The sequence below is a fragment of the Phymastichus coffea genome, unplaced genomic scaffold (genome assembly GCF_024137745.1).
Source record: "Phymastichus coffea isolate CEN01 unplaced genomic scaffold, Cenicafe_Pcof_1.1 PCOF00070, whole genome shotgun sequence".
Taxonomy (NCBI): Eukaryota; Metazoa; Arthropoda; class Insecta; order Hymenoptera; family Eulophidae; genus Phymastichus; species Phymastichus coffea.
The window spans coordinates 77,489-92,788 of NW_026706881.1; the positions used below are offsets into that span (position 1 = coordinate 77,489).

Here is a 15,300-nt window from a genome sequence, read left to right on the forward strand (position 1 = left end):
GACTCGCTTGAGATTTTGTCCTCTGCCTCTTCGTCGTCGTCGTCGTCGTCGTCGTCGTCGTCGTCGTCGTTGTGCAGGAAAACAACAACAAGGAATGACAACAAAAAAGCCAGTTCTTCGCTATCCGAGGGGAGCGGCGCACAACGGGGAGATACAGCAAACTATTGATCCAACTCAATCGCGAGAACTAATCGGATGGGATTAAAACTACTTGGGGGAAAATGCGATTTTACCTTGTGTAATTACATTTAACGATTGCCGCGGCCTTATTGGAAAACGCGATTGTGCTTCTCTTTGAAGACTAAATTTGCAAGATGGACGAATCCAATATCGAATATAAGAATATAAGCGGACGCCGCGGTGCTTCTAAAATTACCAAACTCGATAAGAGCAAAAATAGAAAAAGAGAAAGAGCTAATCGATGGCGTTTCAATCGTTCTCTCTGCCCGTGTTCTCTCTCCCGGGGGAGGGAATACAGTAATAACAGCACAGTCGAACAAGGAAAATGTATAACGAGACGAGACACGGAGATGAAGGAAGCACGGGAAATGGATTTACACGAGCGAGACGGGGAAACGTTGACATTGTATAGTTCGTAATGTTGATTCAGTACTTGTCTTCCTTCTCTCTCTCTCTCTCTCTCTCTCTCTCTCTCTCTCTCTCTCTCGCTCTCTCTATTTCTTTTATACTTTTTGTTTCGCGAGCATTTATTATACGCGAGCACAAAAGATTTGAATAATCAAAGAGAGCTTTTGAAATCGTTTAAAAGGTGAATTTTAATGGCTTCCAATCAACGTATTTCTTTCTTTTCGTTGTTTACGAGAGCTCCCCCCTCCCTTCCGATTCGTCAAGTAATGTTACGTTGCTTAATAATACACGCACTCGCATACAATTGCCATTTTTTTCCTTCTCCATCCCACTTTTGTAACGCGGTCACGAGCTGCCGTAGTTGTTATTTAAATTGAACACGATTGAATGTTATCTTATCCGAGAAATTCATCAATTACAATGAAATGAGACAGGCTCAATAAAAACTAATTAAACTCGATAAATCAGATCCTGCGAACGTATTGCTCGTGCAAATAAAAAGCAAACACACGTTACTAATCCCCGATGTATAAAGCACGCGCGTAATCCAACTCGGCAATGACAATGCGCGCGCGGTAGAGCAATGCAATCCTCCCTGCGGAGTAGCCTGCGTGGCTCACAGCAGCTGGACCATCGTCGTCGCGCACACCGTCGCGATAATAATGGTAATTGCCAATTCGCAGAACTAATAATTTACGACCAGCCACCCTCGCGCATCTTGTCCCGTCTCCTTTCGAAACTCTCTTTAGCTTCGGAAAAGTACTCTTAATTAAGCATGTGGTTGCGACAATTTTGCGCGAGAAACGAACGGCTTTTCCAGAAAACGCTCGTTGCTCAATACATCGCCGTAATTTTTCTCTTTCCGAGCGAGTTGAATAGTCAAGCTGATATAACGGTTTTTCAAACTGGCAAAGCTATGACTTAACGTTTGTTGAATTGTAGCACGATTGCTGTGTGTATGTCGTCACAATGGGCCCATTATACTGGAATGGCTTTCATAAATTTTCGCTCATTCAAAAAAAAGCCAATCACGAAGAGAGAGAGAGAGAGGGGGGGAGCAAAAAATGACAATTAATCTATATAAACGCGCCTCATTCGCGAATGGGTATAATTAGCCAATTATTTTAGAAAATGCCAAACAATTCGTAAATAGACCGAATATTCTCTGTTCTTAATTTTTTTTGCATTGGAAACTACGTACGAGTTGTACCGTAATAAAGACATAACTACCACGTAATGACAACGTTAACGTTCCGGAAACTTTTGTGAAACAAGTACTGCGTGGTTTGAAACTACTACTACTACCTACATTGTTGAATCAATTTTCTGATGATCGCTTACAATAGGCCATGATTTCATCAAATGCCAATCGCGAACGATAAAAGCCTATATCGGGCAGCCATTACTCATCCAGCCTTTTTACATAACATTAAGGAGAACTAATGCAGTAGAGTGCAGCCAATTTAGTTTGGAAAAAAAAGACCGACTGCGCGACTAATCCTACGCTATGGCCACTATCAGAAATTTCAAATTACACACAGAAAAAGGCCAACGAGACGCTGGACTCTTATAAATTACAAGTTGGCCTAACAACTAATTATCCCCGGTGAAATGAGCTTCGAGTATGAGGTGAGGGCAGAAGCGATTGAAATAATTTAGGCAGGCTGCTGCACATGGTTTCTTTGTTTTGGTGCTTACTTTGTGGGTTCATTCGGGTCCCGCTTCTTCTTCTTCTTCTGTGCCTTTGGTTTCTTTTGCGCCTTGCTCATCGTGTCGGCAGGCTCTGGCGATGGTCTCTTGATACCGGTTATCTGTAACAAACACACACGCACACAATGGCCCATTGAATAAATGTCTTTCTTCCTGTCGAAGTGTTGCAATTTTTAAGAAACTCGCTTTTAAGATGAAAACAAGAGAGAGAAAAACGAAAAGTAAAGATCCACGAGAGGCGCCGAAATATATATATAACGTACATCCGGACCATCGAATAGAAAACTAGTCACGAACGTGGCCTTGAGCTTTCGCGATATTCGTAAGAGCGCTTTTCGACATTTTTCATCAACGTCACATCTACGTGCTATGCAGATAAATAGTTTGATAGACGCGAAAAGCATCCTTGTGCTGCTGCGTCATCTCTCGCGAGCCTTTTTATCGACGTGCCGTTTACTTACGATGAGCAAAAAAGAGAGAACGCGTTTATTTGGCGCGTGAAATATGCAAAAAAAAGAAAACCAAATGTTATGTCGCGCTCTAGCTTTGACCTGCCGAACACGCAAATTGAATTTTTTTCGGAAAAAACGATAAAAATTTAACAAGACATTCTCATAAATGGAAATATCGTTGACGCCTTGATTTTGTTTAAACGACAAAATTAACTTGGTACTTTGAAAAACTCGTCATCGAGATGAAGCGAAGCGACCGAAGTCGCTGTTGTGCGAGAGATGAAAGGGATCTATTGCGAATAGAAGGCCTTTGATGCAGCACGAAACAAAGAATTTTTAATCAAGTGATTTGAAATAAAAATTGTCAAGTTGATTGGTTTGGCTGTCGTGTTGTGAATAGGAAAAGTGACGCTGTATCAGTTGCCCGAATGCCGATAACGGCAGCAAAAAGTAATCATTCACCTCGAGAAAAATTGAATTTCCACTTGATCGGAAATGCTGACGCGCGACATTATAAGAAAGAGACGAGCTGTTGACGATGAAAGAGCAAATAATAAAAATAGTGAAAGAAAAATAAAATCGATCCTCGAAGGTTCTCACCATCGCCGAATGTGGCGTGCTGTCGTCGCTGTCCTCGCTAGTGGTCGTGTGCTCGGGCACACCGGTCTGTTGCATCGCCGGTGGACTTCCGCCCGATGGGCTCCTGTACTGTATCGGCGGCGGCGGCGGCGCCTGCTGCTGTTGCTGCTGCTGCATGTGTTGCTGCTGCTGCGAGTGCAGGTATTGCATGTGTTGCATCTGTTGCTGCTGCTGCTGCTGCTGCTGCTGCTGCTGCTGCTGTATCAACAGCATTTGCTGCTGGCCGCTGTGCTGCTGACTCGCCGAGCTCATTGTCGTGTATGAGCTTTGGGGACTACTGTACGCTGAGCTGCAATTTCAAGAATCACGTCGGATGCGTTCGTAACGGCTGTCGCACGCGCGCGCTTCGCAAATCAAAAACTTTATGTCCATTAGCTTGCATTCGATTGAAATTTACCGAGCGCTCGGCTTAGCGTCGCAGGACCGGAGATCAGCCTAAAGCGCGCGCTCTGTATAGCCAAAATAAGAACGTTAACGAACTTAGCACACGTACATAATCAAAGGATGGGGATGTGTTTAAAGGAGAAACTGTTTTCGCAGCGCCGATAGATTCTGAGTTACCAAAGGCGCGGAAGGGGGCTTCGGCAAATATTTACGAATTCAACATTTCATCAAAATCTCGCGAGCGCGCACGCTCAACTAAGGAGTACTCGCTAAAATTCCAAATCGCAAAGGAAGATATTTACTCGTGCACCTTGCAACCTCTGCTAAAATGACTTGGGGGCAAGTTTTATTCGACGGAATGACATTAGCAAGCGCGAAAGGGAAACGAGGCTGTTGCCTTCGCTATAAAAACAACCTCGCATATGACTGTCCGGCTTGTTATATTTCGTATTTGAACAATAAACTGGTATCAAGGTTAGAAATACATCAATTGCTTTTTATGCTTGGAATTATGGCTTCCGCTCTGTCCTACATACACGGGCGCGCTCGCTCGAGCGAGTTACAAACTGCCACTTCTATATTGATTCCATTTACAGATAATTCACGAGGAATTCCGTCTCTCTCTCTCTCTCTCTCTCTCTCTCTCTCTCTCTCTTCTCGAAGGGCCTTCCTTTTTTCTGATCTACAATTATTTTTATTGCAATGGTGGAGGTTATTCTACGAAATCGGATGATGAAACGTCCATTACTAGCGACGAAACTTTAACGCGATTAATCAGTTTTATGGCAGCATTATTCAATCTAAAACCGTCAAGACACGTAATATAACCAACAAGGAAAAATTCAATCACGCGATGTTGAGTCACATTCTACATCATTGCTGCAGCTGCTGTCGCTGCTGCTCAAAATGGACATTAAAAAAACCTCACGACCAGTTGAATCAAACTAACGGATTTCAGTGTAAAACAAATAATTACAAGACAAGCAAAGCCGGAAATTTCCACGACGACGGCTTGAATAATTCATTTAGCTGACGGAGAGAGAGAGAGAGAGGGGGGAGGGGGGGGGGGGGGCGTTCGAACGACTGCTTTGGCAAGCGACAGAAAAACAAGACAACAAAGAAGCTTCATGGCAGTGCATTATGAAAATGGCAAGAAAGACGGTAAAAGAAGTTGCAATTAATCGCGTCGGAAGTAGCCGAAGAAAGAAGGACGCGAGAAGTCCCATGGAACAATTAAGATGCCACGGGAGCAAACAAAAAACGAAAGAAAGACAGAAAGAAAGAAAGAGAAGAGGAGCGCAGGGAGGCGGAGGAAACGTGTGAGTGTAGGAATGGTATTTTAACGCAAATTGGATAACTTATGAGATATGGCCTTAGCCGCGTCAGCGTCACCGGATTTACGGGCTACACTTCTTTACTTTTTTTAAATTTTTTTATTTTTTTTTTTCGTCGGTCTCAAATTAAATTTGCCAAGCGAAACGATAAATTCGCGTTCCTACTTCTTTCTTGTTCTTCTTCATTTTTCTTCTTCTTATTATTTTTATTTTTGCAATTCCGTTTTCGCGATTTTCGAAGCGAGATGTAGAGAACGGCGTTGCAGTCTAGTTTGTTGTTTCATTAAAACTTTTTTCGACTCGCGGCAAAGTTTATATTCTCCCCTTTAACGGGATCAGCCGCATAAGCAAGATATTTCGCGTGATTTACGCTCTCTTTCTTTTTCGCCTTTAAGGGCTGAGTTTTGAAAGTAAGTTGTTTAGTCGCCTATACAGCGTTTGCGAGTCCAATTTACATCCTTTGTTTAGCAGTCGCTGCTGCTTTGCTAAAAGTTATGTATTCAAATGAAGTACCACCGCGCGAGCGTTCTTGCTGCTTTTATGATGTACACTGTATACGCTTTTAACGAATAGTTGTGCCTGTATCCACGTCGAGTTATATATCATCATTGGCAACTCCAAGAACGCCCAAGTTAATTCGAATATCGTTGGAACAACAACAAAATAAGGAAAAAAATGGCTTTTTACGTCGAGCGGCATTCATAAAAAATACAACTCTATCGTAAATTCGAAAAATAATTGAGAAATAAGTTTGGCAATAAATATTCATCATCTTCCTCTCCAGGATTCTCCGTGTATCGATAAATTTCAATTGGCAACGGTTGAAATGGACAAAAAGAGGAGATGTAAGAAATATTTACAGCTCGGGGGAAATGAAACGATAGGGGACTACTAACCTGACGTTGATCGACTGCATGGGATGCTCCTGCTGCAGGTAAAGTGGCTGCTGGTACCCGCCGGGATCAAGACTTAGACCATCCGTCGACTGTTGCATACCGGGACCTGGCATCATCTGCTTGCCAAACAAAAATATCGTCCATTGTAAGCATGTGTGTGCTAAAATAGAACTTGGTGTTTTGTGTTTTCGGAGGCTCGCTTATTCAATTGGACATTCCAGCGATTGAATCAGCAAACAATTCGCCTTATTATTAGGCAACGAGGGACTTGAGCCGAGAAGAGTGAAAGTCACATATCGTACGTAAACGTGTGCCGCTGTCGTCCCGACGCTATTGAAAGCTCAATAGAAATTCCGGCGCGCGATCATTCGACACGGCTAATCTACGCTCAACCAAAATCTCATTCCTTCTCTTTTTCTCATCTATAGAGAGCCTATTGGCTTTTTACGAGGCGACATTAATATCTTTAAGGCGAATTTTGATATAAATAACTTGAGAAATGTTTATGCGCGCGCTGCTATATTGCGCAGTTGATAAGATATTACGTGTTTCAATATTACCGTACACTTGACTTAATTTATGAAATAATAAAGCCTTGAAAAAATACATCGATAAGATAAGGAATTCTTGGAGCATGACAATAAAAAAAAGTACAAGAAGGGGAGAACAGTTCTTTCCTTTTTCTGGATGGAAAAAATATATATACGACTATGTGTCAATAAATTAATTAAAGATAATACAGAATAGTCAAATATATGCCCGTCGTAGAACCGGAAAAGGTCCATTCTCAAAGTAAACACAAATGTTATCTACGTAGAGGACAATGTTTCTTCGAAAAGTATACTCGTATATATACATCACCTTGAGAAAAGTTATACTTTACGAAATGAGGTTAGTTAATTTCCATTCGTCATAGCGGTTTCGCATAAATATTGTGCTCAAGGTAGCAGAAAGAATGCGCGCAAGTGCAAGTCTGCCAAATACCTCGGAAAATAGGCGGGGGAGTATATCGAGTTAACGTGCGGTGCACGTATATACTCAATTATGGCGCTAATGGTCCTGATTATCGTCAAAGTCAAGGCGGATTAATCGTGTCGCTGGCGAAGGCGCGCGCGCGCGCGCAGACGGTAATTAGACTTCGGGAGATGACACTTGCACATCGATTTTCCCGCGTACCCCTCTCCCCTCGTCCTCGCCGCGGGAAAAGACGATTTCCACGCTAATTGGATAAATCCTCTTATAGAGCCCCACGGCGCGTACACCTATGCACACAACTGCCTCGCGTGTTTCATCGATAAAATTCAATTTAGATGTATGTCGCTCGCGCGCATTTATTAATACGAAATCCACGAGCGAGGAGCTCCTCGCTCTTCAATCTCGCCTCGGCGTGTAATTAAATTCGTATTTATTGACTTTATTGACTTTCTAATAAAGCTCGCCACACGTACGCGCATACGCGTGAGGCACTCTCGCGATAAATTGCACGCCGTTTTGCGTTTCCTTTTGTTTGCTTGTTTACGGAAAAAAAAAGAAAAAAAAAAAAAAAAACTCGTTGTTTTTGTCCGCGATAAATCGGCCAAAAGTAATTTAATCGGTCTCTCGCTGTGGCTATTAATCGCACCCGTGCGAAGTCGTAAGGTCGCGCTTGCACGAGCAACGATACGGTCAGAAATCTAAATTCCGCTCTCGTGGCGGCGAAGCAAGCGGCATCTTGATAAACACGTCAGCGCGCGTCTACGCCTCGACTGACGGGAGTCCCGTTAGAGCCCGAGCCTCTTTCGGTAAGGCCGGAGCTTTGTCGAGTACAGTGTGAGCAGTGGCTGTTGTAAACGGAGAGAAAAATCTATACATACGCGTATGTGTACCTGTGACTGGTATGGATGATGCATCGGCTCGTGGGACTGTTGTTGGGGGTGCTGCTGTGGCGGTTGTGGCTGCTGCTGTTGCGGCTGCTGCTGTGGATGCGAGTGCATCGCCGGTATGTCGAAGTCCTCGTCGCCGAAGCTCGGCGTGTGAAACGTCTGCAACGAGGGAGAAGCACCACAACGATATCATTGCCGAGCGGTGATCGTGGGTTTGTTCGGGCAAGAGGCAAATCGAGGACGGGACGATCCATCATCGCGGAGATTATCAGCGATTCGCCGAGGACGGCAGGCAGCGTTTTCATTCTCGGGATGAAGAAGTAGCCCAAGTTGCGCGGACAAGAAGTATCGTTCAAGTTAAAGAGGGCTAGGCTGTCGGATCATTTTTCTTCGCCGCGAGAAACTGAGACTCCCTCTCTCGCTCGCCATCTCGTTAAAACTTGCGCTCGCGAGACGAGAGTTATTACGACGCTTGCCCTCGCGGTCTAACGCCCGAGTGTTACGCTTTGATGCGCTTTCGTCGATCATCACACGCGCTTTATAATCGAGTTTGACCAAGTCACCTCTTTCTTTCGGTTCTTTGTTTCGGCTTTTCTTTCTTTATTCAGAATTCCAAACGAGCTCTTTGCGGTTTTCATTCTTTCGTGAGGCTTCGCTTCTTCTTCGCCTTCCCCTTTGCAAAGACTCTGTTTACAGCGTCTGTAAGCGCTTTCAAGGCGAAACTCAATGGATGCAGTTAGCGATTTTTTTTTCTCCTCGGAAAGAAGCTTTGCGCGATATTTTTTCAAAGCGCGAACGAACGCGTTCGCTCCGAGAAAAAGCCACTTTGATTTCCGAAGCTGCACTTCGGAGAATTACATCTTCAAAGGCAACAAACGAGAGAAATAGCAAGCCGGACTTATATTAATGTTAAATATTATTATTGCCAGAAGGGGAGAGAGCGGAAAGCCCATGAGAAAATATTATTACAGGTGGTGGGTCGGTGGGTCTGTCAACCGGCTGCCCCCTCCGCCGATTCTTCTCTGTGTTCTTGCGCGCGTATGTGGGCGCGCGCGCGCGCGGGCTCCAAGTTTTTTTCGAAAGCAACCACGCTAGTCGCGCTAATCGTCTCGGAAAATTTTTTCGGGCGATTCCGCTCATTTCTAACGGGCGTGCTCGCGTCGATAAATCCCCACCCCCAAAGTGCTCGTCTACCCATGCCTCGGGCAATTACAAATTACGATTGCAACGATCCAGGCTCTCCTCGGCTCATTTTTCGAGCGGACAATCGCGCGCGCCCAACTTCTTTCCGAGGTCTCTCGGTCAGATTTAGAGGGACGCCGGAGGACGCGAACGGCCGACTCGGGCGCGCGTCGCGCATTTCAATTAATTTCCCATTCGCGCGTGGAAAAAAAAGAAATCGAGAAACATTGATAAAAAAGAAGGAAACTTTTTGTTTTTTCTTTCGGACGGCAATTATTTCACCGAGTGGAGGGCAAGGGCCGTGCGAAAAAAAAAAAGTTATAATCGCTTTCTATTGATTGCGGTTTTAAAAAGCTCTCGAGAATTCAGTAACAATCAATTGAAAGCGCGCGTCTTAAAAAAGAAAAACCCGCGTCGAACTCAATTATTCCCAACGAGTGCAGAAAAGAGGAGAAAAAACACGCGGCTCTCTCTCTCTCTCTCTCTCTCTCTCTCTCTCTCTCTCTCTCTCTCTTGCGGGCGCGCGCGCGCGCGCACAGTTAAAGATTATCGAACACGTCCGTAATAAAAACGATTCCTATTATCTCACAGAGTCGAAGAAAAAAGCGAAGCTTTGGTAAAGGTAAACGATCTTGTAGAGAGAAGAGTGAGAGAGAGAGAGAAAGATAATAAAAAGTTATCGTCCCTTCTCTGCTGCTCGCAGTGCATCGGAAGACAGTTTGAGTGAGGTATTCGGGCTCTCGTTTTACGACTTGGTAATGACGTGTCCGGAATTGCGGGAAATTACACGCTTGCTCCTTTGTGTGTGTGTGCGTGTCTGTGCGTGTGCATGCGTGTGTGCGTGAGCATACTGTGCAACAGGAACAAACTACGAGAGAAAGAGAAAGAAAAGAAACAACGAGGTGGGAATGTAACAAGAGATAAGAGAGAGAAGAGAGAGAAGAGAGAAACGATCGGAATAACAGATTTTTGAGTGTCTTTTTTACCAACTTCACAATTTTGCTAGTTAACGAGTCGAGCACATACAGACACAACTTGCCCTTTTATTCGTTACGCGGCATTGGACAGAAATTGGATAGTCCGTGAAAAATAATTCATTTATTCGAGTACAAATCATACTCTAATCAAGCGTTACAAAAAAGCAGGAGCGTCTATCGCGAAGGATATTCGCGCGTGTTGGTAAACACTTATTATTGAAAATAAATATGTATTTTTCGTTGTTGGAATTTTAATGGAGAGATTGCGTGTGCGCAGCGCTAAAAGTATACGCGTACATACGCGAACACCCATTTTCTCATTTATGTAAGTAATAATTTCCATGTGGCAATATGTATAGGCATAATATAGATGTAAATGAGGCACGAGATGTTTAAAATGTTTCGAGATAAATTATCGATAATTACGCGCCCCGATGTACTACTTTATATGGAAGTAATTGCCCGCGTACGGCTTCCACGATTGTTTATTCACTCATCCACTGAGAGAACATCGCTTTCGATATTTATTTAGAAAACATTATTTTCGGTATATCAACCAATCCGAAAAGAAAGAGAGGGGGGAGGTACGTCGATGATTGATTGCAGCTGGCTTTATGAAAATGCGGAAGATTTATCGCACGCGCAAGCGTGAAATTTTTGCGAAAAAAAAACAAAAGACCTTTTTTGTTTTTATTCTATCTTTTATTTCAATTTTTTTTTGTGCGCGAGCGCGAGTTTGATGAATGGCTACGGGGTAAAAATTTACGACGGGGGTATTTTATGCGCATAAAGAATTGGACGAGAGAGAGAGAGAGAGAGAAAGAGAGAGAAAGAGAGGGGTAACAAATTGAAAAGCAATTCATATATACGTCCATCGAGAGAGAGAGAGAGAGAGAGAGTAATACTATTATTTTAAAAATGGTTATTTTTCTGGTGTTCTTGATTTTTGCGACAGTGAAAACGGACAGCGATTCGACGTTCCAGTATGCAAACATTAATATCTTAATGTATACAAGCAAATTAACATGGACGTTTTTCAAAGTCAATCTTGTCACTTCGGTCCAGCATATCGAAGTGAAAATCGTATATGTACGAAACGCTTATGGTCGTCGTTACAAATTTTGCAATCAATCTGTTAAAACAGTTTAACGATCGCCGAGTTGCGCGCGCGATAATTTCGCAATCAGCCGTTGATTTATATTATCATATTTTCACGCCTTTCACTCGATTTATCAATCACACGCGCGCGCACACGCACATACATACAACTTCTCTATTTCTATCGCCCGCGTGCGCAAGTTTTAATATATTCTAATAACCTCGTTTTGCCAATTTTCATTAAATAGTCGTTACATAGTAGGTTCAATTTAAAAAATGTATGCGTGCAGTTTTGTAAAATGCCGTCGATCGCGAACAGAAAACTATAACGTGCGACGAGCATCGATTTACTCGACTTTGCAAGCCATCATAACAAAACGGGATACTCCGAGTAAGCAAACTGTCAGCGAATTCGTTTGTTTAATGCTTCGACTTTATAAAAGCACGAGTTTTGCATCGTCGAATGTACACAACTTGTAATTAACAGTGAAATAAATGGCCGCCGAGAAAACGCAATAAAGTGAAAATTGACGAATCGCGATGTGCAATTAGTCCCCGATAAAAAGCCATTTACAAGGAGTCGTTACGTGCGCTCCTGAAAGACGCCGCATGAATGAACGCGAATTTCACAATCGAATTGCAATCGTTCGTTTTACAAACGCATACACACACACACACACACACACACACACACACACACACACACACACACACACACACACACACACACACGCACGCACGCACGCACGCACGCACACACACACACACACACACACACACACATCAATTGAGAGACAAAAGAGATTGTTTGCAAAAGCACAAGAAAAACGAAGGCCAAGCTCGTTTAGATCGAAATGTAATAACGGATGCGTGAAAAACGGCATATGGGATGCCAATCGGATACTCGACGTTCTATTAATAGAGCAACAAGAGCGAGGCAAGGGCATTAATACGTCGTTACGAAATTCGCAATGCAAACGCAAGCGCATAAGCGAATGTCAATGCGACGCGAACTTGCGAGCAGTACAACTCGAATTAGTTGTCATCTGCGTTGCGCAACTTGTGCGCGAGGCGCGCGATTATCGAGTGGCAACAAAAGATCGAGACGGAGCTCTTACGCAACGCGAAAGGATTATTAATAATAAATAATGGAGGCGCGATGTCGAACAATCGACGCGATATTTGCAGGCCCGGGGACCTGGGATGCTCGTTAAAATCACACGATGCGTTATTTATAGCTTATTGCCAATTACATGTGCACAGAGCCGTGAGGGCACCGAGAGATCGCTTTCAGTGATTTCACTTTGGCACGAAAGATTCAATGTCGGAGTCGCGTGATTTTTCGTCGTTCGTCGAGCGAAAAGCCGAGCGTTCGTTATTATAAACATCGCCGCAACGATTGGTCAATCGATTTGTCTCGCTTCGTCGTTGTTTGCTTTTTTCTTTTTTTTCTTTTTCTTTGCCGTCATCGCTGAGAAATCGACGCTAATAAATGTAGACGAAGAGGATTAATTATATCGCGCGCGCGCGTTCATCGATAAGTCAACGTTGTTTGTGTGTGTGTGTGTGTGTGTCGCTTGAAAGAAACGCGCGAAGGAAAAGAGGCTATCATTAATGAGCAGATTATTGCATTTACAGTTAGCGCGAATTTTATCGTAATTGAGTATCTCGTTTATCTCGGTAATGAGGTGTCCACGTTTTTCCCTCACTAATATGTCTGTGTCCGTCTGTGTGTGTGTGTGTGTATGGACGTGACTATTTTACTCTAGACTTTCTTTATGTATCTTTTCAACTTTATCTCACGCTCATTATCGCCGTCAATTTCCAAGTTTAATATTTCTCTTCTTTCTTCGTGGCCCGTACTATACCAAACCACGATGACGAAACTGTCCTATTGTCATTCCGATCTCCACGAGAGTTTGATTTATCGACAAGTGAAATTCGAAATGAGATACTCCCGTATGAATAATAGAATAGCTGAATAAATCGACCTCGTTGTTTTTCCTTACTTCATGGCGAAATAAGCATCCGAGTGGAATTTTCCATGCGAGCGCGCGATAAGAACTTTACTCTTTCGTTTTCGTTTTTAATATCGTCTATTTCATCGAGACATGCGCTATCCTCCGATGCCAACTATTTTCTTTTCCATATGTACACATAACAAAGGATGAAAAACCACGAGTGCATTTGATCGAGGAGGGCAAAAAGAAAAAACCTAAACGTCGCGGGGAATAACTGTTTGGTGTCAAGCATTTGATATGCATTGGCAACGATGGGAAAGAAAAGAGTTTGGTTGTCGTTCGATTGATTGTTCGCAGGGCGCGTGCCAAGTTCGGCGAGACATAAGTCGAAGGAGGAGGATCAGGTGGAGGGAGCCATTAAAGGCGAGGTAGTGAATAATTATTAGCGAGCGACTTACCTGCTCAGCCATGTTGTAACCGCCGTCGTGGTGATGATGGTGGTACGACGACTGGTGGTGTTGCGGCACGTTCAGGGACAGGTCGAGGTTGTTCTCGCTTCTCTGTAACAGAAAGCAGGCGCGCTCTGTAAGACGAGTGGATTGCCGAGCTCGAGAAGGCGGCAGCGGGAGACGTCGTCGCGTGGAAGCGCATCTCTGCCCCGTTGCGCGAACCAGGCGACGAGCAAGCCCTCGCATCTGCGTGCGTTTGAGCCGCGATCATAGCGGGCGGCTGGGGTGCCCCGCGAAAACTTTCCGCTTCGACGACTGCAAATTCTTCTCCACGCGCTCTCGCATATCTCTCTCTCTCTCTCTCTCTCTCTCTCTCTCTCTCTCTCTCTCTCTCTCTCTCTCTCTCTCTCTCGTACATCAAATGTGGGACGCTGATTTTCTTGGAAAGGTTGGGCGACACGCGCTACATACATTCGGCGTGCGTGTAAAGATAAGCCGTGCAGCTGTGCGACATGGTCGAAAAGAGGCATACAACGCAGTAACAGACTCTCGGCTTGCAATGGCGACTCGTTATCGATTTTTACACTTTTCAAATTTACATAGTTACGCCGTCTGTTTTTAAGCTTTTAGCGTACAAGTAACAAAATACTACACACAGAGAACAAGAGAGAGAGAGAGAGAGAGGTACAATGTACACACCAGTTTTCTTTCCATCAATGGCAGTCTTTTTTGTCTCTCTTTCTCTCTCTCTCTCCCCACCTTTCCAGCGCAGAGTATAAAAAGGTGCTTAGGGCAAGCATTAGCGAGCGAGCCACCGCCGCGTACGGAAAGCGAGTCAACACAAGGAAAAGAAAGAGAAAAAAAAAAGAGAACATGGCGTGTACACAGCTGTGTTTCATCGGATAATAACGAGTTGAAGAAGAAAGCAAGTAGTAAAACAAGGGAGAGTCGGTGAACTTTAGCGAGGATGACGCTCCGAAAGAATGATATTTTGGTCGCTGAATCCGTGGCTAATTTTTCGCGCGCGCCGATTGCTGCTTTCGCGCATATGGACGGCCAGGCGACGTCTTGAGGAAAGACGACCGAGATAAGCATCGCTTCCGCTTTGGCGTGTATCGCTTTTGTAGGCGGCCAAGGGGCACCGGGATTGCGTTTGCGCGAGCGCGCGCGGGTGAATGGACTCCGAGTCTGCTTCTTCTTCTCTCTCGTGGAGTATTCGTTTCGTTGCCTCTTGTCCCGGTCCCCGATGAACGAGCGTTTTTCCATGCGCGACATTTTCGTTCTGCGCCCCGCTGTACCAGCTCGATCTTTCGGCATGGATTGTCTCGCGCCGACTCGCGTCAAACTGCCCAGGCAGATGACAACTGTAAGCGCCAGCTCGGGATTAAGTTCGAGTCTGTTGGCGCGAGCTGCGATCAAGTGGCCGAGGACTGTGCTCGAAAAGCGATTCAGCAATTTGTCCAAGCTTCTTTCTTCGAGTGAAAAAGCCGCGGTACAGTCGAACGATCTTACATGTGTAATCCTTGAAGTGAAGTCTCAAACTTAATTAACGCCGCGTCACGTCAATGTCGCGCGTGAATCAATTCAATTAAGGTCGCTCGCGCTCGCTGCGGACACTACACACACACACACACACACACACACACACACACACACACACACACACACACACACACACACACACACACACACACACACACACACACACACACACACACACACACACACACACACTCACACTCATTTTAATAAGCCGGAAATGACGATC

General features: G+C 44.4%; 1 protein-coding gene across 5 annotated transcripts in view; it reads right to left on the bottom strand.

Moving 5' to 3' along the window:
* The window catches only part of LOC131667753 (TOX high mobility group box family member 3-like), a 177,614-nt gene that overhangs the window by 14,543 nt on the left and 147,771 nt on the right, over window positions 1-15,300 (bottom strand). For 3 of the 5 annotated variants that reach the window (XM_058941412.1, XM_058941414.1, XM_058941416.1), the window contains 5 exons: window positions 13,542-13,643; window positions 7,857-8,024; window positions 6,004-6,119; window positions 3,351-3,678; window positions 2,287-2,399 (listed from right to left, as the gene is read on the bottom strand). In XM_058941412.1, coding sequence (XP_058797395.1) covers window positions 2,287-2,399; window positions 3,351-3,678; window positions 6,004-6,119; window positions 7,857-8,024; window positions 13,542-13,643 — 827 coding nt within the window. The remainder of the gene's footprint in view (window positions 1-2,286; window positions 2,400-3,350; window positions 3,679-6,003; window positions 6,120-7,856; window positions 8,025-13,541; window positions 13,644-15,300) is intronic. The other 2 variants (XM_058941415.1, XM_058941413.1) reach the window with 1 other exon arrangement.